Source organism: Chroicocephalus ridibundus, chromosome 3, assembly GCF_963924245.1.
Source record: "Chroicocephalus ridibundus chromosome 3, bChrRid1.1, whole genome shotgun sequence".
Taxonomy (NCBI): domain Eukaryota; kingdom Metazoa; phylum Chordata; class Aves; order Charadriiformes; family Laridae; genus Chroicocephalus; species Chroicocephalus ridibundus.
Genome location: NC_086286.1, coordinates 42,714,057 through 42,736,844, shown reverse-complemented (window position 1 = coordinate 42,736,844; position 22,788 = coordinate 42,714,057). Strand labels below are relative to the sequence as shown.

Here is a 22,788-nt window from a genome sequence, read left to right as displayed (position 1 = left end):
ATCTTTATGTTCCTTTTCGCACATAGTACAGGATGCTTTGGTTTCTAGTGGGTATTGCTGCACCACGACAGTGCTGTAATTGCAAGATGCCTTAAGACGCCTTAGAGTACCTGTCTTATCCTCCGCAGCAGCTCCACGTGCTCACCCATCCACGCAGGGTGCTGTTTGTGTGCTCCTGCTGTTTTGCCGAGATGTCATGTTCCACATGCTTTACAGATATGATGGCGATGCATATGTTAGAAATGTTGAAGCGAATTTGATATTATGGGAGATGAAAGGCAGAACTGACTGTGGGTATGCTTCATTCATGAAAGAAGCAAGCCATCTACGGAGAGTGTAATTTAAATGTTTTATGCATCATGTTCTATATGCAAAGTATGACTGTTCTTACACATGTTGAGACCTCTTTAGTCTGAATGGAAGTATATGGAGCTGCATAACATTTTAACATTTCATATACTGGACTTAACATCACAGACTATTCACAGTTATGCATGTGGGAGGTATCGAAACAATACAGTAAACAGAAGGAAAATGTGCCAAACAGAATATGGTTTGGGAAATGAAACTTCAAAACCCGCTTTGACATTTCAGACCGCCTTCTCTCCAAACAGAAAAAATAACGCACTAATCCACGTCGTCATCAAAACTAATTCTGCCTGATCTATTTATAACTAAAATTAGTACCTTGCTTCCTTTTTCAGCAGGATGACAAAGGATATTTAAGCCAGCTCCTCATCTACATATACTGTTACAGGAACTGTGGTAGCCGCCTCTGACAGCCCAATTTATGAAAGAACTCTTTGACACTCTTCTATGTATACATATACAGCTATGCTGGAGGTTTGGACATGATCCTACTTACTCATTTGCAACCATGACAAACACAATTATCTCTTAAAGATAAGTAAATCAAATGTACTGAAGCGCGACGTCACCTTCTCATGTACCATACTTTCAAATGACACACATTTTAAATACACATTTTTAACCTGTTGGTTTTTTCTTTGATTTATATTTTTAACAGATGAGCTGTCTGTACAAAGCACATCTCATGATGCTTAAACAAAGTAAAAACTCTGCATTGGATAAAATATGGGGACCACAGCTCTGAAAATGTATGTTTAGAAATAGCTGGTGATAGCCTGAATAAAATCTATTGTTATCTTACTTCATATTCTCGCATTACTAATATCCTTGGAGGAGGGGGACACGGTGAACCGTTGACAGGGTGGAATAAAGCTCATATGACAACACTGCGTCGGTCTAACCATAAAATGATCTAAAAGGATAATTCTGTGCTGCCATTATCAGCATTGTTAGTTATTATATTCTTTGTGGTCAACAACAGGAATAATTGAAACTCTTGTGATACAGAAGAGTGGAACACAAAGAAGAGTGCTAGACAGCAAGCCAGAGGGGGATTATAGAATGAGAAAAAATTCCTCAGATGCAAACACACAGCAGGAAGCTGTCAGAAGAAGAGTGGGTTCAAGCCAGTGGAAGTAGAATAAGCAATAAAAATTGTGTTCATCCTTCCCAAAAAATAAAGGCAAAGAGTAAGTTATTTCTTGCGTACAAGGACAGAGTATCTGGCTTGAAATTTCTGCAAAATCTTGTCTTTGCTGTGTTGTTCAGAGAGACAGAAATTTCCCTGAAATCCTCTCACATCAAAGCCAGAGACAGTTTTGTTACCAATGCCAGTTTGGAAAGGATTCCATTTGGATATCCTATTTATTAATAGTTTCCTTAGGATTTAGGCCTACTTCATAGCGTTTATTTCCCATCTAAACAAAATTGTCTCACAGAACCCCCCCCCCCACAAGTTTGGGCTTTTGCTCAAAGGGGCAATAATATCATTACAATTCAGTAAGAATTTTTAGTAGTCTATCTGTAGTCTTGGTACTAGAAACGCAGTGATAGTTAAATTTAGGGTGAAATCTATTTCACCATTACAGGTACATCTCTTTGTTTAAAATACTTCTACCATTATGATATACTTCTAAGAAAAATGATGCTGCTTTTATGCATCAATTCATATTTAAGAAGCCTGACATATTTGTACCCTTCTCGTTGCTAGAATCTAATCTTAATCACAAACGTAACTCTGGATAAATTTGAATATCTTTGTAAAATAGATTCGAATCATAGAATCATAGATCAGCCCAGGCTGGAAGGAACCTCAGAACATCATCTGGTCCCACCCTTCATGGGAAAGGGATCCTAGATGAGATTATCTAGCACCCTGTCCAGTCACATCTTGAAAACCTCTAGCGACAGGGACTCTACCGCGTCCCTGGAGAGGTTGTTCCAGTGACTGATTGTTCTCCCTGTAAAACAATTCTTTCTTACATCGAGATGAAACCTCTCCCAGTGCAACTTGTAGCCATTGCCCTTTGTCTTCTTCACGTGGCTCCCTGTGAAGAGAGCTCTTTTTGCTTGGTATTGCTCTTTTTGCCTTATGTATCAATAATATTATTGATATTATGCTCTAGAGGAGCCTTGGCTTTCAGGTCAGCATCAGATTAACTTCCAATCATATGGCTGATGCACACATTTCACCCAGTTTCCTGCCTTTCATAGGAGATTGTCAAGGTAATGCAGTATGAAGACCAAGTGGTTTTACTGGCCTTCAGCAGTCTAACTTTGCCTCAGCAACTTTGGCTTCAGGGTCTTCTGAGACTTTCAGTCCAAAATAGAAGGACACTTCCATTATTGCAATATGCAATATGTTTTTCCGCCTAAATCCTTTTCATCTAACTGTTTGGATGTGGATGCCAGTGGAGTTAATATAACCTGACTCTTACCAGTGAGGAACATTCTTGCAAAGAGGAGAAAGGAATCCAGAAGACCTATTGAGACAGGCAAGTTGAAAAGGCTTTGAGCCCACTATTTATGAAGATCGTATTCTCCATTATGAGCTCTCCTCCAAGCAGCACTTCTTTATTGTCTATTCAAATTGAAGAGTTTTGTTCCCTCTGTTAGCTCTGACAGCTCATTTAATGACATTTTTTTAACCTTGCACAGTTAGGTTAAAGATTATTCTATGTGGAAAATGAATCTGCTTTTCCCACCCTCTTGATGGTAGACTTTCGAAGAAGCAAAGCAGACTCAACTGTCTTGCCAGCAAACTGTTCTGTTAATGAAACCTTAATTAAATTTCTGCATCTTTTAATAAGAAAATCCTTTGAGTATGAGACTACCAGCCTCTTCTAAACCCATCCGCTAAGATAACCTCTTCAATCACGATCACCTTGGCCCACTAGTGTAGGTGAGAGTCAGTTCCTCATGGCTGACTTTTTTCCTGGTTTTCTTGAAGATAACAAGACTTTTAGAACACCCATAAAACTCTTCCCCAAGACTTTCTTTTAAAATCTTATTTAGCTAAAGAAATGCTTTTATGCATCTTTTTTTATGTTTTGAGTGTTATGAGGTTGAAAGAATGTAAAGAGAATCTATGAACCATGTCATCTGGGGTTTTTACCTTCAAGCAGCCAAGCTGGATGGGAAAAGACAGAATATGTTCTGTAACATCCACAGAAGTGATGCTTTGTCCTGTCCAGGACTTTCCCCAAAATTCTGAAGCATCTTCAAGCCCCTTTCAGATTGAGGAAAACATCTTCTGAAGATTTTCAGAAATAAATCCTGAGGCATCTTTGAAGTTCTCTATTTTGTATTCTGTCTCTTCTGTCTAGTAGTAGCCTTGAGATCTGTACAATAGACTAAATATGATAAACTGAATACAGACTGACTTACAACTGTAAGATCAGAAAATTCTCCAAGATGATGTCTTTAGAGAAACACAGTTACTGTAAGTTACTGTTCAGTAAATTACTGGCAGTTTCTTAATAGCTCTGTCAAGAGACTGAATTATATAATTTATGTTCATATGGACATTTAATTTATGCTCAATTGAACATTTACATAGCAGAATCTATTAATCATTTTCAACCACTACTTGCACGTAAAAAAGCCACCACACCGAATCTGTGTTTGTGTTTAATTGCTTTTCTAAGTTAGTTCAAATATAAGTAACTCCTGTATTGTTTCTGTTCAGAATTACAGATCCTGTTTTGTGTTTCATCAGAACAGTACAAACGAAGGACTGCATGAGCAGTATCTGATTTTAAACAGCACCTTGAACAATCACATTGCTTGGGCTTCTAGTCATAGTGCCATCTACGTGTTCAGAGTGAGGATATTAGATCGAAACTACAGGTTATTCTCTTTTTTATAATGTGATAAAATGTAATTCGGTTCCCACAATGAGCAGCACAGTCCATAGACGGAATATTTTATGTTCCTGAAGATAGTTTTTGATACTATGTTTTACTTCTTGTTTAACAAATGTTAATTCTATCTCTAAAGTACGTACTTGGATTGTACATCCTCTCAAGCTTACCTTCTCCTTCAATATATAAATGTAAGGGTTACAGTACTTGTTATAATAGTTAAGTGTCTTATTTAATTCCAGCTGAAGACATTTTTGCACTTCTAGACAGAGTTGTATTATTGGCAAGTTAAGATATCTTATAAAGCTTATACTGTTAATGGCAATTGTTCTGTTTGTCCTAAAATGAGTTTAATAAAGCTCCATAGGTAAATAAGTGGTTGAACTTCTCATAAGCGCTCCATTTTATACTCACAGCTTATGAAAATTTTCATAAAGATTGTAAAAGCGGTACAAAACTGGCATGAAGACTACATGAGCATTTTTAATCATTTGTTACCGATTCGTTTTGCATGATTCATATCCCATCTATTTCAGTACAGTTTGTACAATAACAGAAATCAGAAAAAATGAGAAATCAGTTTTGAAATTTCACCTCCAGTGAAAACAGGTTGTTCCTACTGAACATTAAGTCAGTCTTCCCTTAAGAGAGGATGGTCCCATGGGCTGAAGGATAGGTGAGAGCTCCCCAGTTCTTTCTGGACCAATTGCACATCTGTGTTCCACCTTCGCTGCACCTATGCCAAATGCAGGACGCACGGGAGGTTTGTAGCAACACCTGTGTGGGGTGCTCTGCATCTCCCTGTGAATTTAAGGTGCCTTAGGCTTCTCTCAGTTCTCTTTCATGGCTGAAAATTGGTGCTCCTCTAATCTTGGCGATTTCTATACCTTTGAAAACTAAACAAACAATGGCATTTTCCATAAAGACAAGAAACCAGACTGCTCTTTAAACGTATTTCTCCTGTACAAGGATAGGAAAATGTCATGGCATAAAGTAAATGCAGTACAGATTGGCAGACAATGATTTGGGTTTGCGTTCTTCTCTGAGGAGATTTTCTGTGTTCCTATTAACGGCTCGAGCAGCTTGGCTTTCAGTTTTAGAAGGCTGAAGTCCCTGGCTTCACACACTGTACTCCTTTTGTGGTAACAGTGCCCACTACTGACCACTGCCCCTTTACCAAATTGCCCAACTGATCTCAGTGAGTATCTTGGGCTATCCCCATACCATACTTTCTCACTCTCCAAACTACTCAGATCAACACAAACTGCTACAAAACATACCACATAAGGCATAACTTTCTGCATTATTCACATGTTTAATATCGCTTCTGACACCTAGCTAATCAGTCTTTTTGCTCAAAAGAAGGTTTTTCCTGTCTTTTGCAGATAAAGCCATGAAAAGATAAACGGTATCACTGAGGAAGTCAGAGCTGTAGTACTGTGTTGCTGCTCTATGTAGTCAGACTAATATTTAAATACCAAAATTCAATTTTCAAGTCAAATAAACTACACTTTGGGCTTTACTCTTCAGCTTTATTCATATAATTTTCTCTCTCTCTCCTGTCACTACAGGCTAGAAGTTATGTCTTCCTCTCCTTTTTCCTCACAGTGCACCTTGTAGACAGGCAACGAACAAGACAGAACAAAAACTAAGTGATTCACTAGAAGTCATTCCAGCATTTGTATTCTTCTCTTCCAGTTAATGCATACTGTTAGTTGGAAATGGAGTCCCTGTCTTGTCAGATAAGGTTTTTGACGCCTGCAGTTTTTAAGATACCATATTTTCCTCAGTATTCCTCAATACAGAAGCAGCTTTACCCCACAAAACTTTTTTTGTTTAGTAACTGCCAACCTGATTCCTAGCTGCCAGCTGTAAGAGGCTGGAGTTACGGACACCCTGTTCCGGTACGGACACCAGGTTCACTCTTTCACTGGCAAAGTAAGGCACTACCACCAACAGCCCTCATACGGCTAAGACGAACATCAGGTTTACACACCAGTCTCTCAGGCGTTTGAATTTCATATTCTGACAACCAGCAGCCAAACCTCTGGGAAGTCTTCACAACAGAGCTTATAGCGGCCTACAAGAAAGCTGGAAAGGGACTCCAAGGGCATGTAGTGATAGCATGAGGGGTAATGGCTTCAAACTGGAAGAGGGCAGATTTAGATTTAGGTTATCAGGAAGAAATTTTTCACTATGAGAGTGGTGAGGCACTGGAACAGTTTGCCCCAGAGAAGCTGTGGATGCCCCATCCCTGGAAGTGTTCAAGGCCAGGCTGGATGGGGCTTTGAGCAGCCTGGTGAAAATGGCGGCGCTGTCAGGCCCGGCCGGGGCCGGGGCCTGCAGCGGGGGCCGGGGCTCGGTCCCCGCACGACAGGCCTCGGCATCCCGCACCGGGATCTTCCATCCCCCTCACCCACCCCAGACACCTCCCCGTGGCAGAGATGGGCAAAGGCAGGGCGGGCAGCCCCCTACACCCCTCGGGCACGCTGGGAGCCGTAGTCGTCGTTCTCCTCCTCCTCCTCCTCCCTGCCGCGCTGTGCGCCGGGAGCTGTAGTCCTCCCCGCCAGCCCGCTCCCCGCCGAAGATGAGGGCGGGTTCGAGCGGCTCCATTTTGCGCCCATTGGAGGGGCTGCCAGGCCGTCCCGCGGCCCCGGCGGCGGCGCCAGCGCCAGGCGCTGCCTGCGCCTCGCCCTGACCGCCGCGCCTCCTCCTCCTTCCCTCCCTCCCTCCTTCCCTTCCCGCCGCCACCGGCACCGCCATCGCCACCGGGGTGGGGCCCGCGCCCGCCTCTCCCCCCTCCGCGCCGCCCGGCCCCCGCCGCCGGCCGCGGGCTGAGCGCGTCGTCCCAGGGGCGAGGCCCCGGTCCCTCCGCGGCGGCGGCTCCATGGTGCCCGCCGCCCCCCCCCGCCCCGCAGCAACAGGCAGGACGAGGAGGAAGCGGCCCCCGGGGGTCCCCACCGCCCCGCCGCCGGCCTGAGCAGCGCCAGCGCCGCCGCCGCCGCAGCGGGAGCCACCGAGCGGGCGGGGGGCGCCCGCGGGCCGCCGGCGATGGCGAACCAGCTGGTGATCCTCAACGTCTACGACATGGTGAGCCCTGGGGCCCGCGCCGGCGGCCGGGCCCGGTCCGGCCCGGGGTTGGCGGCGGCGGCGCGGCCTCGCAAGGCACCTGTGGCGGCGGGCGGGGGCGCCGGCCCCCCATGGCGGGAGGGCCGCGGCGGGGAGCCCCCTGACGGGGGTCGGGGTAGGGACTGGGGGGGGGAAACTTTTCCTGCCCTTCCCCTGCCCGTCCCCGCCGGAGTCGGCTCCGTGGGCTCCCGCAGGAGGGGAGGAGCAGGGATGGATAATTTGGGGGTGTGTGTCAGTTTCTACCGATCTCTTGTGACCCGCAACAAAAGTTTGCTGCGGGGCCGGGCCCGGCCTGGCAGCGACGGGTCGATCCGCGCCCTGTGGCGGGGGAAACTCTTCCCCACGCTGGGAATGGGTGGCGAAACGTGAATTTCTCCTCCTCCTGTGGTTGTTGCCCCCAGGGCTCAGCAAGGGGGAGGCCCGGCCTTTCCCGTGCCTGAAAACCATAAAAGTGGCGGATTTGCCACTTCTGTGTGGAATATCCCAGCAGGGTATTAGCTGGGGGTAACCACTGTCTGTGTAGGAATAAGAGTTTTTTTAGTGCGGTGTCGGTAACGTGTTTTGTTTTTTTTTTTTTATCCTAGACCAGGATTTTTTAACAGTTTTGGTATGGCTGCAACTTGGTAGACATAAAGGAACGGCTCCAGTTCTGATTTGCAGCCCTGTGAGCTCACCCACCTTTCCCTCCCTTCTGGGTAATCTTTCTGTGACACCCCCAGCAACTGCTGTATTGTCTTCTGTGCAGCTGGAAGCTGCTCAGATGCCATGGTAACAAATGAGGTGTAAGTACCTGCGTGGAACAGGAGGTGTGGATAAGTAATATTAAGAAAATATTATCCGCTAATGCGTTTCAATCGCTGGAAATTAGAACAAGTAGCCCCAGTTCTCTGACCGTGTCCTGAGTCTACGGGTAGAGGGACAGTAAGATTGACAGCTAGCTTCAGGTAACCGTGTTTGCAATACTTGGCTAATTTTGGACAGGCTCTCCTACCACCACCACTGCCACCATTTTAAAGTGAACTTTAGGTGTTTTAAAAGGGTGAAAGTGTATAGTGTAGAGTCAGTGACTGCTGGCAGAGAGAAGGTGCAGTTTGTTTGCTTGGGAATACACAGGCTCAAATGTCAAAATATTTAATAGCAATCAATAGGGAGCTGTCTGCCTTGAAATTAAAATTATAGATGAGATTTTTTTATATGAACTAGCCTGATTTTTGTCATTATTTTCCTTCACCCTAATACTTATCACAGAAATCAGTGTCCCTGTCACAGGATTTCTTTTTTTTTTTTTTTTTTTTTGCCCCTTCCTGTGCCTGAGTTCTGTCCTCCGGTGAATATAACCTGTTACTTCTACTTTGTTTTCCCTTCGTTGTAGGGAATGAGGGGAGGCTGGAGACAGGAGCAGTCTATTCGCTGTGTTTTTTCTGAGAGAGGGGAAAACAACATGGTGTCTTTGCTCACCTGGTTGAGCTCATACATGATGCTGATACGACAAAAAGTCAGTGTGCCTTATTTATACTAGACTTCAGGAGGGTGCGACTCTGTGGCATGCATATGTATGACTTCTCTGGACTACAGTTCAAAAATACATGCTGGAGAAGCTCTTTTAGCATGAAAAGAGGTGGCTTTACATATATTAACTATAAATATTTGTAAGGAGAAAGAAGTAGGACTTCAGTTTCAGGACTCTTACATAAGGTAGTATCTTTGAAGTCAATGCTTGACGCACTTCTGACTTGCTAAGGTGGAAGACCCAGCGTTCTCAGAAGACTTGCTTAGCTGTGCAAAATGTCGCCTGGGCCCAGTTCACAGGCAGGCTGTGAAAACTGCACGGAACGGACTGTCTCCTATCTAAGTGCCTGCCTGGAAAGTCATGCCCTGGCCTCTGGGAGAAACTCCGTTCTCGCGATGATGATAGCATTAGTGGGGTGTGACTTCAGCATGCCTTTTCTTTTGCTCTTGTGATTCTCCTTCATCTCTTACTCTTTAGATTTCCTTGCTGCAACACATATCCTCCTTGCTTTTTCCTCCAGAGTTGAATTGCTGTGATCAGTTTTACTCCAGCCGTCCTAGGAAGGCTGACAGTTGACAGGAGGGAAGCGGGGGGAAAAAAGCAACAGTAAGGTTGTGCTCGTAAAAACTAGTGTCGTACTTTTCCTTAGGGCATGGTGGGGACTGATGGTTGTTCTGTTGTGATTAGTGGGGCTCTGCCTGCATCAAGAAGTTGCATAGTCTCCAAAGCCACCATCTGTGGAAGGAACTTACTCTCCAAAAGAAGCAAGCAAGCACGTTTATTTGCAGATGTTTGATCGCACGGAGGGGTGGCTTTTTGTGTATTGGTCTGCAGTTGTGGTATTTGTTGAAGCTGTACATCACCACAAATTATACATAGTGTAAGCTGAGACCACTAAGCAGAATATTTCTGTGTCCTGCTTCAGCTGTGTGCATTGTTTTATAATGATGTCTACATTATTTGACTGTTAGAGAAGCAGATTTCCTTTAAGCTTTGGAAAGAAAAGCTGACGTTCCCATGGTGTCTGGAAGACACTGTCCGTGCCTCGAACTCTTTCGCTGAATGATCTCCCAGTCCCTTTTAAACTTTTTTGAAGCAGGAGCTTAAACCAACACCTCGCTTTCATGTTGCGTAGCAGTTACATTACTGCATGTAGACAGCCTGCTGAAATCAATGATACCGCCTTGTTTGGGGACACTAAGAGTTGGGGGGAGAAGGGAAGAGTCTTTCATAATAGCTTTTCATCAGATTCTGCCAACTGCATATTGAGGCACTAGCAGGTTTACTGTTTGCTTCTGAACATTTCGTGTCACTTGGAGATGGGTTTGGGGTTTGCTTTTTTTTTTTTTATACTTTAGGTTTGGGATTGGGGTTTTTTGTTTCTCTTTTGGAACAAGAGACCGCTGTTAGTCACCTGGTTGACAGAATCACACTACTATAATTGCAACAGTCGCATGAACAGCTTTATTTTAACCCGAGTGCTAACTGTAGCTTCATTTCCCAGACAGCTGCTTAGGTATGCAGGGGAATACCAGGTGACCTTGCTACTGTTGAAACTCCTTACAGGGCTGAGTCGGTTGGTTTTGCAGCATATACCCTTCCATTGTCCTTAGCGCTTGAAAAAGAGAAAATCTTTGATAAAACCAAGGGGCGAGGAGGGCTGTATGTGTCATACAAGAAAGTGGACTTTCAAGTACTGGTAATTTTATGGCAGGAGAGAAGCTTAAGGGCATATTTACGTGCTGCAGTTCATGCCTTTGAAAAACATTTTTATTATCATTAAAAGAGTAGGGTGAAGACTTTGATATATTGTGTTTTGAGAACCGAAGTGCTTATAGTTTCATTTTAACTAACAGCTATTTTTAGGAGTCTAGCTTTTTTGTGCCCAAAGTAGCATCCTATTTTTTCCCTTGTCAAATAAGGCTATAACAATCTAAAGTATTAACATAAATGAAAGCTCTGAAGAAAGTAATGAAGATATTTTTGAAGCACTGGGATTAGTGTTTTTCTTTCATTTCAGTGACATGACTTTATTGTGTGCATAGAAAAATACCTCTCTAATATTTTTGTTCTGATAGTTGCATTAAACATGAATCCCTGTTCTACAAGACTGACTGACAGCAAAATATTGAGGATATGGGACTGTGCTTCATTCATTCTACTGTGTGCATTCATACGTTCTACTATGTCAAAATGCATATCAAGACTAAATGAAGGGAATCCAGTTTGTGTAACGAAAGCAAGGATGTAGCTTTTGGAATCAGGTTGAGATTCCAGAATTTAGGGCGTGTTACTGAAACGGCGAGCTATATAGATGTCACTTAATATACAATCTTTATTTTGTAAGTCGTATATAATCTTTTCAGCTGTAGCGAAATTCAGCATATTTTAAGTTGGACTTGTCCTGCATTTCTTTCTTCAGTGAGATAAGGCATTTTGCTCAACAAGAAAATGTGACCAACCTTCCAATAGCTGATCCAGATTAAGTAATAATTAGATATAATTACTGTTCCTAGGGGGAAAGTAATTCTGCCTTGTTGAAATTCTTTTTTATCTTCAATTAACCTACTCTGTTCTTACTGGAAATGCTAAGTGAAGTGCCAGCTTGCTTTAGGCACCTCTTTCCAAAGCTGCTCAGTTTTTGTAGTCTAGTGAGCTCCATGTGTTTAGGTGCCACCATCGGGAGGAGTGCGGACTTGAATAGCACTGGCCCTGCTGAACACCTTGTTAGAGCAGCTTTCCGTCCCGTTTGTCTACTTCTGGGCGGATCGATGAGGAGGGTTGGTGACCCACTTTCCTGTCCTCTCCCTATACCTTGCATTAGGTTGTTTCACCAGGTTGTGGGAGGGGAGGAGCATGAATCATTTTTCTCTTTTTCCACCTAGTAACAAACTAGGCTTTATTAATTCTGCTGCTCAGGGGATATCTTGTGTAACTTTTGTTCCATTTTCAGAGAGCAGCGATAACCTTGCTTGGCATTAACAGATCTGATGCGTGTGTGATGTGTTATTTGGAATTCAGAGGATGGACCCAGAGTTTTCTGGTGGAATGGGTGTCCAGGAAAGCAAAGACTAGAGCACCAGGGACCCTGTCTAGCTCAATTCTAGATTAGGTTCATTTGGATACAGGTTTGGCAAACATACTTTCTTCCTGTGCTGACAAACTGTATGTTGACTGTGCCTACGGCTTTGACTATAAATATAAACCTAAAACTATTTTGAAATGGTCAGCTGGTAAAGTGTGGGATAGGACTGGCTTCAGAACTGAAACAGGTTTCTGTTGAAGTAGCTCTTCCATTTTCCTGGGGGCTTTTGATTTCACTTCAATGAACAGAATCGGGGTTTTTTTTATGGGCACAAACTCATTAAGTTAGTTGGGTAGTCTGAACATTGTTCTCCTTCCTTCCTCTCTTCTTGTTTTCTCCTTGTTCTGTGTCTTTCTATACAGGGTAAATCTAACCCAGTATATTTCTGGATGCAGCTTGATCATACGGACTAGCTCTCTGCTCTTCTCTGGGGAGAGGAAGGAAAGAACTGCTAAGCCTTTTCAATAGGCTAAGGTGATGATTTAGTGTAGTCATCCATACCCCACTAGCTAACATAGCAATGCATTGACAAAGCCAGAAATTAAAGCAAAGGGTAAAGTTGTGTCCTAAGCAAAATTTATCCACAGACCTCAATAAGTCTTAACTTTAAATATAAGGAGCAAAATCTGTCTTCTGTTAATTTATGTTGACAAAATATCCCACAACTGGCTTGTCTATAGAAGAGGTCATCAAATCCTGAGGATCTTGTTATCCAGATAAGTTATTTGTGTCCTGTGCCTGCTAGCACAGGTGTGAATTTTAGGCTGGAAAAAATCATGTGCTGATCTTAGGTTTTGTGATACTTAGAATAAGGACAACTGTAAAAGCCAAATGTGTCCCTATCTTATGCCTGAAAATTTGTAACTTTTGGCCTGGCTTGCTCTTTCTGCCATTTAACTTGCCTTGATTTTCATGAATAGCTTCTCAGTCCAAAGTTTAGTGTATCATTTTTATTGGGAGAAAACTAGCTTTCAGAAATGCACGTTATATGCCATAATGTCTGTAATGGCCCTGTAAATTACGCACTAACTCCAGCTAGCACATCTTAACAAAGTGTGACACCTGTAACCTTTTACATTTTTATCATCAGTTGTGCTGTTTTAATAGTGACTTCACATCAGAAAGCACTTATTATGTCAGCAGGTTGTGTAAAGAAGATAGCTTCTTTTTCTTCCTGTTTGCTAGATAAATGTTAATTTGCTGGGGGTCCTACCTCAGCCTGTATCCTGCCTGCCAGCTGACTTCTTGAAATCTGCTTTGTAGAAGTTCGCAGCGGTGCCCTTTGGGACCAGACGACCTGGGAGGAAGTATCCTGCTACTGGAGTACTTAACAAAATAATCTTTTCCTTGTATTTTTGAGAGCTTTTTCTTGCTAGCCAATGTCAGTTTTAAGGATGCAACTGAGGCTTCTTTTTTTGAGGTTCCTTTTTAGATTGTGTCACTTGAAAATTTTTAGTGCATGGAGACTGATATTTCGAGGATGGTGATGTAGCCAAGGAAAGGCAGTAATTTTGAGGTTTTCCTTTCCAGAACTCTGTGCATCTTTAAGGTCTTGAGGGTAATAGCCAGCTCCTATAGGCTGCTAATAGCTGCTGCTGCTTTTGAAAAAGCAAGAGAACTCACTATGGGAAGGGTTTTTTCTTCCCTTTTCCTTTTTTTTCCTTTTTTTTTTTTTTTTTTTTTAAATTATCACTTCCTGATTTCCTTTTGAAATGCAGGTATTATCTGTTGGCTACAATAGAAGTGATATATCGGAAACAGGTGTTAGATGTATGCAAAAAGACTTACTCCTGATGTAAGGAGACACATACATCAGGAGCCTGGAGGGAGCTTAGTGTTTTGTATGGTGACCGCCACTTGAGTATTCAAAGACAAAATATACTAAGGTAATTTTAATTTGTCATACATATCTCTGAGTGTGTCTCGTGCTCACCTGGTCATAAGCTAACGTGTGGTCATTGCTGTAAATGAGTCATGTGTATATATTAATCTGACACTGTTACTTAAAAAAAAAAGAAGTGCTCCTGCAAAATTACTGCAGTTAATTACTGCAGTTGATTCTAGAATGTATTCCACTTAATGGAAAACTTTACAACCTGTAACTCGTTGACAAATCAAAAGCTGATCAGTATTTCTCCCAGGTACGGTCTCCTTGGTTGACAGACATTGACAGCACTAAAACACTGGAGTAGAATCTAATGGAATTAATTCACTGCCTACAGTTGGGGAATTTTAACGGCATGTTCTGTTCCCATAAAATGGGTAGTGCATTTTCACTTTGTGGTAGGATTTTATGTTTTTGATGTGGGGGATAAATACATATTGGTCTGCTATCAGAAGACAAATCTGCATTAGAAACTAACTCTAGAGTCTTTTTTGTTTTCTTTTTTCCTTTCAGTATTGGATGAATGAATATACTTCTTCCCTTGGAATTGGAGTGTTCCATTCAGGTATAGAGGTGTATGGCCGAGGTACGTACAAGAAAAACATAACTTACTCTTTGTTCCAGTAATGCTGTTATTTCAAAAACATTTTTCAGGTAGTGAGGGAAGTCTGGCTCCTGAAACCTGTCCATTGGTTTTCTCTTGAAAGTTCTCATCTCTTCTGCCTCTGGAAAAAAAAAAACTTGGATATGAATAATCCGGTAGTCATCTTGGATTCTTGTATAAAGCTATGCAGCTGTGAAAAAGTGTGCCAGTTATTCCGCTAGGCATAGAAATCTTCATTTCAGGTTTTGAAATACCTATTGTTAAAACAAATGTATGCTTCATGTAAGCATGGTTGAATCATGTTTCCTTAGTATTCTGCCAGCGCTTAGCGCAAGGAGGTCATTTGGAACTACAGAAACAATAGTCTGTTGCAAATAGGCACCTAAAAGTGCGTGATGCACAGGAAAAACTGTCTGTTCCTTATTGGTAGGTTGGTTTGTTTAAAGAGACAGTTTCTTTAAAAGGCATCTCATGCATACTGTTCGCAAAAGATACATGTGTGATAAATACAGCAATACATTCCAATTTTGCTAAATAGGTCGGACTTCGGGGATGCAGCTTCCTGATCTGTTCAGGCCACTTTGAATCCCTGCTGCTGCCAGAGGGTGTTTCTGAGCGCACTGTAGCACAGGCTCAGGTCTGAGGTGTTCTTGCCTGGCAGTATGATGACGCTCTAAGGTGACGGTGTTGCTAAAAGTAGTCCATTTAAAGGAGAAAAACTACTTCAGTTCTTTTTTTTGGAATGTGTTTGGAGGTGAGGGGAAGCAGCAAAAGATGTGTCGTGCAGTCCAAAGCCCACATTGCACAGTTATCTTATACTATAGATGTTTCAGCTACTATAATGGTCATGTTGTAACTGGGTTTGCAAGTGTTATCAAAGCAACGAATTGACAAAACACAATGTTTATTGTTAAAACTTTTTTTTTTTTAATCATTTCTTTTAATCCAAACCAGAAAGACCTGACTCTTAATAGTGCTGTGCCTGAAACCCAGTTTTTGAGCTGTGCCAAAAACATGTGCTTCCCTTCCTGTTCAGATTATAACAGCTTTCTCACATAGCAGGTCATACCCCTGCTAGAACAATGACTTGCATTTTTCAAAGTACATCAAACTTTATTTATTAACCTGTTGTAAAAGAGATTATCCATAAAACTGGATGCTAGACTTGGATGATGTGTTACGAGTTTTGAGGAAAGGAAGCGTGAAGTCATGCTTAAAGCTTTTTATTGCACTCCGGGTGTGGCGTGCTGCGTTATCTTACGGACACAGAAGGAAGCTAAAGCACACCATGATATTTTCATGTACTGTAAGTGCTTATGCCAGCAAATGCTACGTACAGACTTCAGATGCGTGCACTGGTTTACTTTCTTGTTATAGTAAAGAACTCGGGACGGTTGAACTCTTGCAAATTAAGAAATTAAAAAACCTATTAGATCACGCTGCCACACTTAGAGCTGTAGCATGCACTGAATAGAAGCGCCATCAGACCCTTGAGGATGCAGTACTTGGAATCCCTAACCTATAAATATGTAAGTGGACTCTTAACAGGCAAGCATGTATAAAGAACATTGGTATACAATGAAAACAATATATACTTACTGTAAAGTTATTCATGTTAAACCTGTATACTGATGTAGGAAATTCCCTGTCAGTTTTTACTTAGCTTATCTAGTAACTAACAAAACTATTCATTTCCAGCTCCTTGCATTTGTTACACGTGTAAATTAACTGTCTGGGGTGTAGCTTTAAGTCCTTGTGAAGTGATCCTCCAGGCAGTGAAGTCTGCTGTTTTCTATTGTCATCGTATGCCATTTTTGTTAAATCTCATCTTTTTCTTTCAGAATTTGCCTATGGTGGTCATCCGTACCCTTTTTCTGGAATATTTGAAATTTCACCAGGAAATGCTTCCGAGTTGGGCGAAACATTTAAATTTAAGTAAGAAAGATACCTATTTTCTTGCTTTTGAGAAGGCATATTAAAAAGACAAGTTGTTGCATTTATTTTTGAGTATAGAGTGTTGAATGATACTACAGGATTTTACTTAGAAATGAAAGATGGAGAGAGGGTGATGGAGACAGTGAAGTGTCTATCGCAAAGAACATTATTTTTAGCATACCATTAAATTCCTTAAATGTGTATAAATTATGTGGACTTGTGGCTAGCTTTTATTATTCATACAGAATATACAACTTAAGTGAGCTACAGGTGGATGATCAGCAAGGAAATAATCTCCCATGATAAAGTTGAAAGTGGTGCTGTAAAATGGAATAGGAAGAACCTATGTTATTCTAGGGCGGCAGAAGGATCTTATCACCCACAGCGGAATGATTTTTGAGCGTTGTATGAACAGTAATCCACCTATATCATGGAAGCCTGATCACCTTCTACTCTCTGTTTTTCTTCTAGAGAGGCTGTGGTTCTAGGCAGTACTGACTTTATGGAAGATGACATAGAAAAAATAGTGGAAGAGCTTGGAAAAGAATTCAAAGGAAATGCTTATCACCTAATGCACAAAAACTGCAATCACTTTTCTTCAGCTTTATCTGAGGTAAACAAACATGAAGGTCTATAGAAAGATGCTTACCAGGTGGCTACAGGGCATCATCTCCTTCCTGTCCTTTGGAACGTTTGGCCTAATTTCCAACTTTCCATCTCGGGTACCTTGGCCAAACGCCACCGTTTTTCAAGTTTTATTGGTGCTTGTGTCCAAAGCACAAGTTTTTGCTGCCGAAGATGCTAAATATTGTTGTCATACATAGTTTGTGTTTGAGCAGGGGTGCATGCCTAATTGAGAGACCTAGTAAATGAAGTATTAACAGGATTTCAAAAGCATTTCAGATGCTTCAGAGATCACTACTGAAGACAGAACCATGTGTTAACTTTTATCAGTATTTCCCCACAGAACCATCACACTGAAAATAATTTTTAAAGTTATGACCTACTGTTAAAGAATAACAGAGGCACTGGAAGTTTCACAGTCAACGTTAATCTTCTGCTTGAGAGGCTTTTTGACAGCACCTGCGTCCTGGGCATGTAGATACCTGAGTGGTCGTGCAAAGTATCTGATTATGGAGTCCCAAGGGGCTTAGCTTTTTCCCCTCAGCTTTATTTTAACATGATCGGTTTGCCAGTATGATTGAATGCCTGATCATTCTCATGTGTGTCAACACAAGGGAAAAGGTCAGGAAGAAGTAACCAAGGATGAAGAGGGGAATGGCAGTTGTGATTTTTATCAGTAGTTGGCAATCTGTCCTGGTCAGAATTTATTCTAATGTTTTATTGAAGCACTCCAAAAAGGGATGGCTGTTTTTTTTTCCATGGTGAGCTTCCATAAAATCTAATTGTTCTTTTTTTTCAAAATAGTTAATGGCACATTTATTGTATAGCCTGTGTTTTGTGTCGAGTGTTTGATCTTCCAGTGGTACTGGAAAATTTTATTGAGATGATGATTCATGTGCAACACTGGTAGAAGTAAGTAGGGTGAGACACTGACAAAGCTGCAGTTGGCGTGAAATCTGGCTGTATGGCCAGATTTTTGCCATACTCTTCAACCTCATGGTGATGTTGTTTCTATTTTATGTCTTGTCCTATTTAGTGTTCAAAATGACTATAAAAACAGGGATATAATTACAGGTTAAATGCTGCTCAGTTACAGCAGAGTAATGCTCCCATTAGCTATGATTTTCTCCAGATTTGCACTGGAGTAAGTAATGCCAGAAGTGAGTAAGTAAAATATCTCACTCCTTGATAGCGACAACAAAACCATTGAAGGAATGATGTACAGTAAAAACAAGTATTTAATGCAGCTTTATCTATTTTTGAGGAGTTGAAACCAGCTTTGCATTGTATAGCTTCTCGTGTTCCAGTGAACCTGAGTGTGTGTGTGCTTGGCCTGGGTGCTGTAAGATAGTGACGTCTTGTGCAAAGTCATCAGAGGCCGTCACAGTAAATAGCCTCAGCTGTGTGCATAACTCCACCGAACTGTAACATTGACACCGTCATCTTGACCGCTCGATTTCAGGGTGCTTTTTTTGTAATAGTGAGATTTTTTCCTGCGATTTCTGTTTCTGAGGAATTAGCAGTGACTAGAAAGTATAGCTTAACTCATTTCTACGCCTTTTATAGAAGTTGTTCAAAAAGAGCGAGGTGGTTAGGTTTTTCAGAACTTCTAAAAAAAAAAAAAGTGTGTGAAGTGTGTAACCATGTGTCAAACTCTCACAGTGGGAAAACAAGTCTACTTATATGACTTGGGATGCTGCTTTCACTGATGGAAAAAGTTGTCTTAGTGCATCTAACTTGAGTGCTTCTTGACTGGCATTTGTAATAGGTAAATTGTAAGGCTGCCACTGCCTTTGCTTTTTATTTACAATACTGTAGTTTTGTTACTGCTGAATCCAGAACTCAAATTAATTTTATTTTTTTTTTTTTCTTCCCCTTCCACCTAGATTCTGTGTGGAAAAGAGATTCCACGATGGGTGAATCGCCTTGCCTACTTCAGCTCTTGCATACCGTTCCTGCAGAGCTGTCTGCCGAAGGAGTGGCTCACTCCTGCAGCCCTCCAGTCTAGCGTTAGCCAGGAGCTACACGATGAGCTGGAGGAAGCTGAGGATGCAGCAGCATCGGCTTCCTTGGCCAGCTCAGCATCTGGGTCTAGAACTGGTCGCCACACCAAATTATAAGTCCTCCTCCAAAGTAACGAATGGTTTGAAATACTTCGGTTTCATCTCTCCAGCAATCGACTTCCTGACAGAACATGAGAGCTGACTCTAGAACATTGTTTTTATATGCAAAAAAGGCTCTCGCCAACCCCTGTTTCAGCTCAGGATTATTTATGTAGTGAAAAGAATTGCTGGGAGAAAAGGGAAGGATTTTGTTTGAAGCCACCCTTTTCATTTTCACCTGTTTGGTAGACCTGGGTTAACTTAACATCTTGTATAAAGCAGAACTTAAATTATTTGTTTACAGTATTGTGTACTGCTGTTTACAAGTCCTGTAAGGACTCCTGCCACCATGGAAGAAGAGAGAATTTGAGTTTGATTTAACTGTTGCTATAACTCAAAAGCAGTGGTATGATGCCCTGGATGAACTCTCCCCCTTGTTTTCAAGATTTAAGGCAGGTGAACGTTAAATTTCTGAGAAACGCCAGAAACTGCTGAATACTATATGTGTGAACAGGGTACTGTGCACTTAAAGTGGCTGATGTAAACAGGTAGATTCCAGGATGTAGGGAGACTGGTTTTGTCTAAGATCTGTTACTAGAATTATGACCTCTACATTAATGAAACTGTGGATTTTTGCACATATGAAGGGAAATTTCTATCTCATTACAATGCACATTGGTCCCTTTTTTTTTTTTTTTTAACTCAGCCATGTAGTTTGCATCCTACCTTCTGTCTGTATTTACAGTCTACTTCAACCAGGATTTAGACAGCGAGAATGTCATCTGTTAGAAGCATCAACAATTTTTTTCACTGTTTGCTTTACTTGATTTTAAACTTGTGTATAAAGTTAGTATTTGTATTCTTTTGTTTGTTTGTTTCACATAGTTTAGTGAATAGTGTACTACAAGCCATTTATGGTTGGGGAATGGCCTTGCTTTCTGCTGCTGATTTTGCTTCATTTGAGTTTGTAAACATTCGTGTCCTTTTTTGAGCTATAAATTACTGCCCAGTTGTGCATATCCGCACAAATTATAGAGAAATCCTAATTTATTTTCCCACAGTCTCTATCTGTGGCATTAACTTTCTTGTCAGATGTAATGAAGAAAAACCTGAAAATTGCTTATGCACCTGCGTGTTTACACAGCAGAACCCACTAATCTGCACACATAATTATATCTGAAGGTAAGAGATATTATTTTCTAAAACACAGAAGTATGTTTGCTGGTAGATTATAATTAGAGCTAAATTATAATTAGTGATCAGAATATATAATGGAATGCCTTATTCTTGTTCACTTACCAAGAGAATTAATGGTTCTTCCAGTCATTAGTGTAAATTAGTGAGGTTCTATTGTGCACATAAGGATACAGTAGCACAAACATGAGGGAGGTGAGCTTGTGTATTTTGTAAGACTTGCTGCCTTAAACTAACAAAAAACATACCATCCGTAAACTGATCAGGTCACAAAGAAGTGTGCGTTACGAGAAGTATAAATGATTCTTACAAGCTTTATTTTCAGTCTGTTGCTGCGTTTAGTTTTTCCATTAAGTGAAATACTGACTCTACAGTTTCTCCTGTTTAAAAGGAAAAAAAAAAAACCAAACAAAAAAACACAAAAAAAACCACAAAAGCCCTCTTAGGAGGCAAGAATGCTTCATGTTATGGATGCTCCTAGCCACGGGCAGTCAGTGCCATTGAACCCCACAGGAAGGTGCAGTAGGCTGTATCGTAGTAAGAATTCTTGTGATCGCCAGCTCCGACTCGCGCTGGAAATGGGCGGAAGTTTTTCTGCTAGGAGTTGGGTTGAATCCTTTTGTCAGCCGGTCTTTGAAGTTTTCACTCATCTTCTGTGACGCAGTGTAGGTACAGAGAGAGAGGGACGCTCAGTTGCGGGGGAAAAATCAAGTGAGACTCTTTCTGGAAAAAGTGGGATAATAGTAGAAGTCTCTTTAACTGTAGTTTGGTACGAGTTTTAATTATCTCTTCTACCAAGTGGGAAGCGCTTAAGACTGACAAATCTGACACTAATTACGTTCTCTGTTTGGCCTCCAGAAGCTGGACATACTGACTCTCCCTGTTGAGTGCTTTTTTCACTTAAATCTCTGAATTTGAGTTCTCCTTTCCTTTTTTTCCTGTAGTGAAAATGAACACGGTGGTCTCCAGTCAGCTCTCAAGCATTACAGAACTGAATCTCACACTACTTACAGCTAAGACAACAGGCCGCAGACAGGTTATTCTGTCTCTGCTGTGCAGCTGTGGTAGTAACGTGACTAAGTCTCTCGGCCAAGGCAGGTCCTTTATTTCAGCTCAGGGTTGAGGCCACTGATCTAGCAATGTACTGTAGCTTTTCCTAGGTTTTAGGAAAAATAAATAGAATGAATTTTCATTGCTACCTAACTTTTATGTACCAAAATCAGCTTTTTAGGCTTCTGATATATCCAGAGCGCTAGGTCACAAATCTCTACACCTTCATTAACACACACACACCTACAGCATGTACAATGCAAGAACGTGACAGATCACAGCACAGTTTTTATTTAGAAGTAAAACTAAGACTATTTTTTATAAAGCAGACTGGAAAGTTTGTAACAAAAACATTCATTTTATTGGTAGCTGTACAGGTGAAAATACTGTCTTATGCTCCTTTTTTTTTTGTGTGGGTTCTTTTTGTTGTTGTTGTTGTTGTTTCCAAACCATCCATTTGTAAATCCTGTGAGGAAACTGACACCCGAACCCTGAAGGCTCTTGGGTTTGTATCAAAGCGAGCGGTACTGTAACTTCAATCGCCTGCTGTCAACTCAGCCTCCACTGGATGCCTCCAAGAAGTCACCCTGCCAGTGGTTACTCCAGTCTGTTAGCAATAGAGCAAGTTACCTTTCACCAGCATTACTGCCAAGCAGGGATTACTTTAGTCTACTAATGACCACACTGTGCTAGGACTAGAACACTCCAAAATGCTGTGAGAAAGCTGGACACCTGTGGAGTCTTTTCCATCAAAACGGGTAGAAAAATATCACTACTTCAGGGTTCTGCTCTGTTTACTTTCTCATTCTCGTTTAAGTTTCTGTAAGATAGTACTTTTGATACGTATTGTATTCTTTAACTCAAGGTCGTTTTATTTAAATGCCATTTTCTGTTCAGCAAGCCAAAAAAAATCCAATGTACTGTCAGTGTGCACCAGTAACTTCAGAGTGGCTTGGTAAAAACATAGTTGCATTACTTCTAAAATTTGCAATGCAATTCTGATCACTATTGATACATGATAATTTTCACTGTTGGAAGTTGGTTACAAGCTGAATATTCACTGATGCATTTTTTGTAAACTTGTATTCAAGTTTACTGTACTACATAGTATTTGTATAAAATTCAGAGAATTTTGACTTTTGTTACCTGTACATGGCAACAAGTTGTCTAGCATCTGAAACTTAAATCCATCAGTTTATTAAAAATACTTTTATAAAAAAAGACAGTTGGCTCCGTGTGTTATTCCCCTGGTGCCTACAGCTTGTTTTCTCAGTGCCACCCAAGCTCTTTGGTTTTGAAAGGTGTTTTCACAGGACAGTAAAACTACCCAAGGGTTTCCTATAGCAAAGCTATAGGCTGTTTTCTGACATGGGCATCAGGAGCTGCTGCCCTTTGGTTTGTCTGAGGCGTTATCAAGATCCAGGGCACGCAGGGCTTA

The 22,788-nt window shown here is 41.5% G+C and overlaps 2 protein-coding genes across 2 annotated transcripts in view; both read left to right on the top strand.

Annotated features, from left to right (window-relative positions):
- Positions 1-5,621, top strand: part of CATSPERE (catsper channel auxiliary subunit epsilon) — a 36,495-nt gene extending 30,874 nt beyond the window's left edge. Inside the window, 3 exon segments of the mRNA XM_063328894.1 lie at positions 217-316; positions 4,058-4,218; positions 5,618-5,621. Of these exon segments, the coding sequence (XP_063184964.1) occupies positions 217-316; positions 4,058-4,218; positions 5,618-5,621 (265 nt within the window).
- Positions 5,622-6,855: 1,234 nt separating this feature from the next.
- Positions 6,856-22,560, top strand: DESI2 (desumoylating isopeptidase 2). Its single transcript, XM_063328908.1, has 5 exons — positions 6,856-7,322; positions 14,355-14,427; positions 16,287-16,380; positions 16,852-16,993; positions 18,891-22,560. The coding sequence occupies exons 1-5, from the start codon at positions 7,284-7,286 to the stop codon at positions 19,122-19,124; spliced, it is 582 nt and encodes a 193-aa protein (XP_063184978.1). The 5' UTR covers positions 6,856-7,283; the 3' UTR covers positions 19,125-22,560.
- Positions 22,561-22,788: the final 228 nt, after the last annotated feature.

What these genes read in the sequence shown, in the direction of transcription:
- DESI2 (XM_063328908.1), top strand. Translation starts at nt 7,284, where the DNA reads ATGGCGAACCAGCTGGTGATCCTCAACGTCTACGACATG. An exon ending in TATAGAGGTGTATGGCCGAG is followed by an intron (nt 14,428 to 16,286) that starts GTACGTACAAGA and finishes TTTTTCTTTCAG; the next exon opens with AATTTGCCTATGGTGGTCAT. An exon ending in TTTCTTCAGCTTTATCTGAG is followed by an intron (nt 16,994 to 18,890) that starts GTAAACAAACAT and finishes CCTTCCACCTAG; the next exon opens with ATTCTGTGTGGAAAAGAGAT.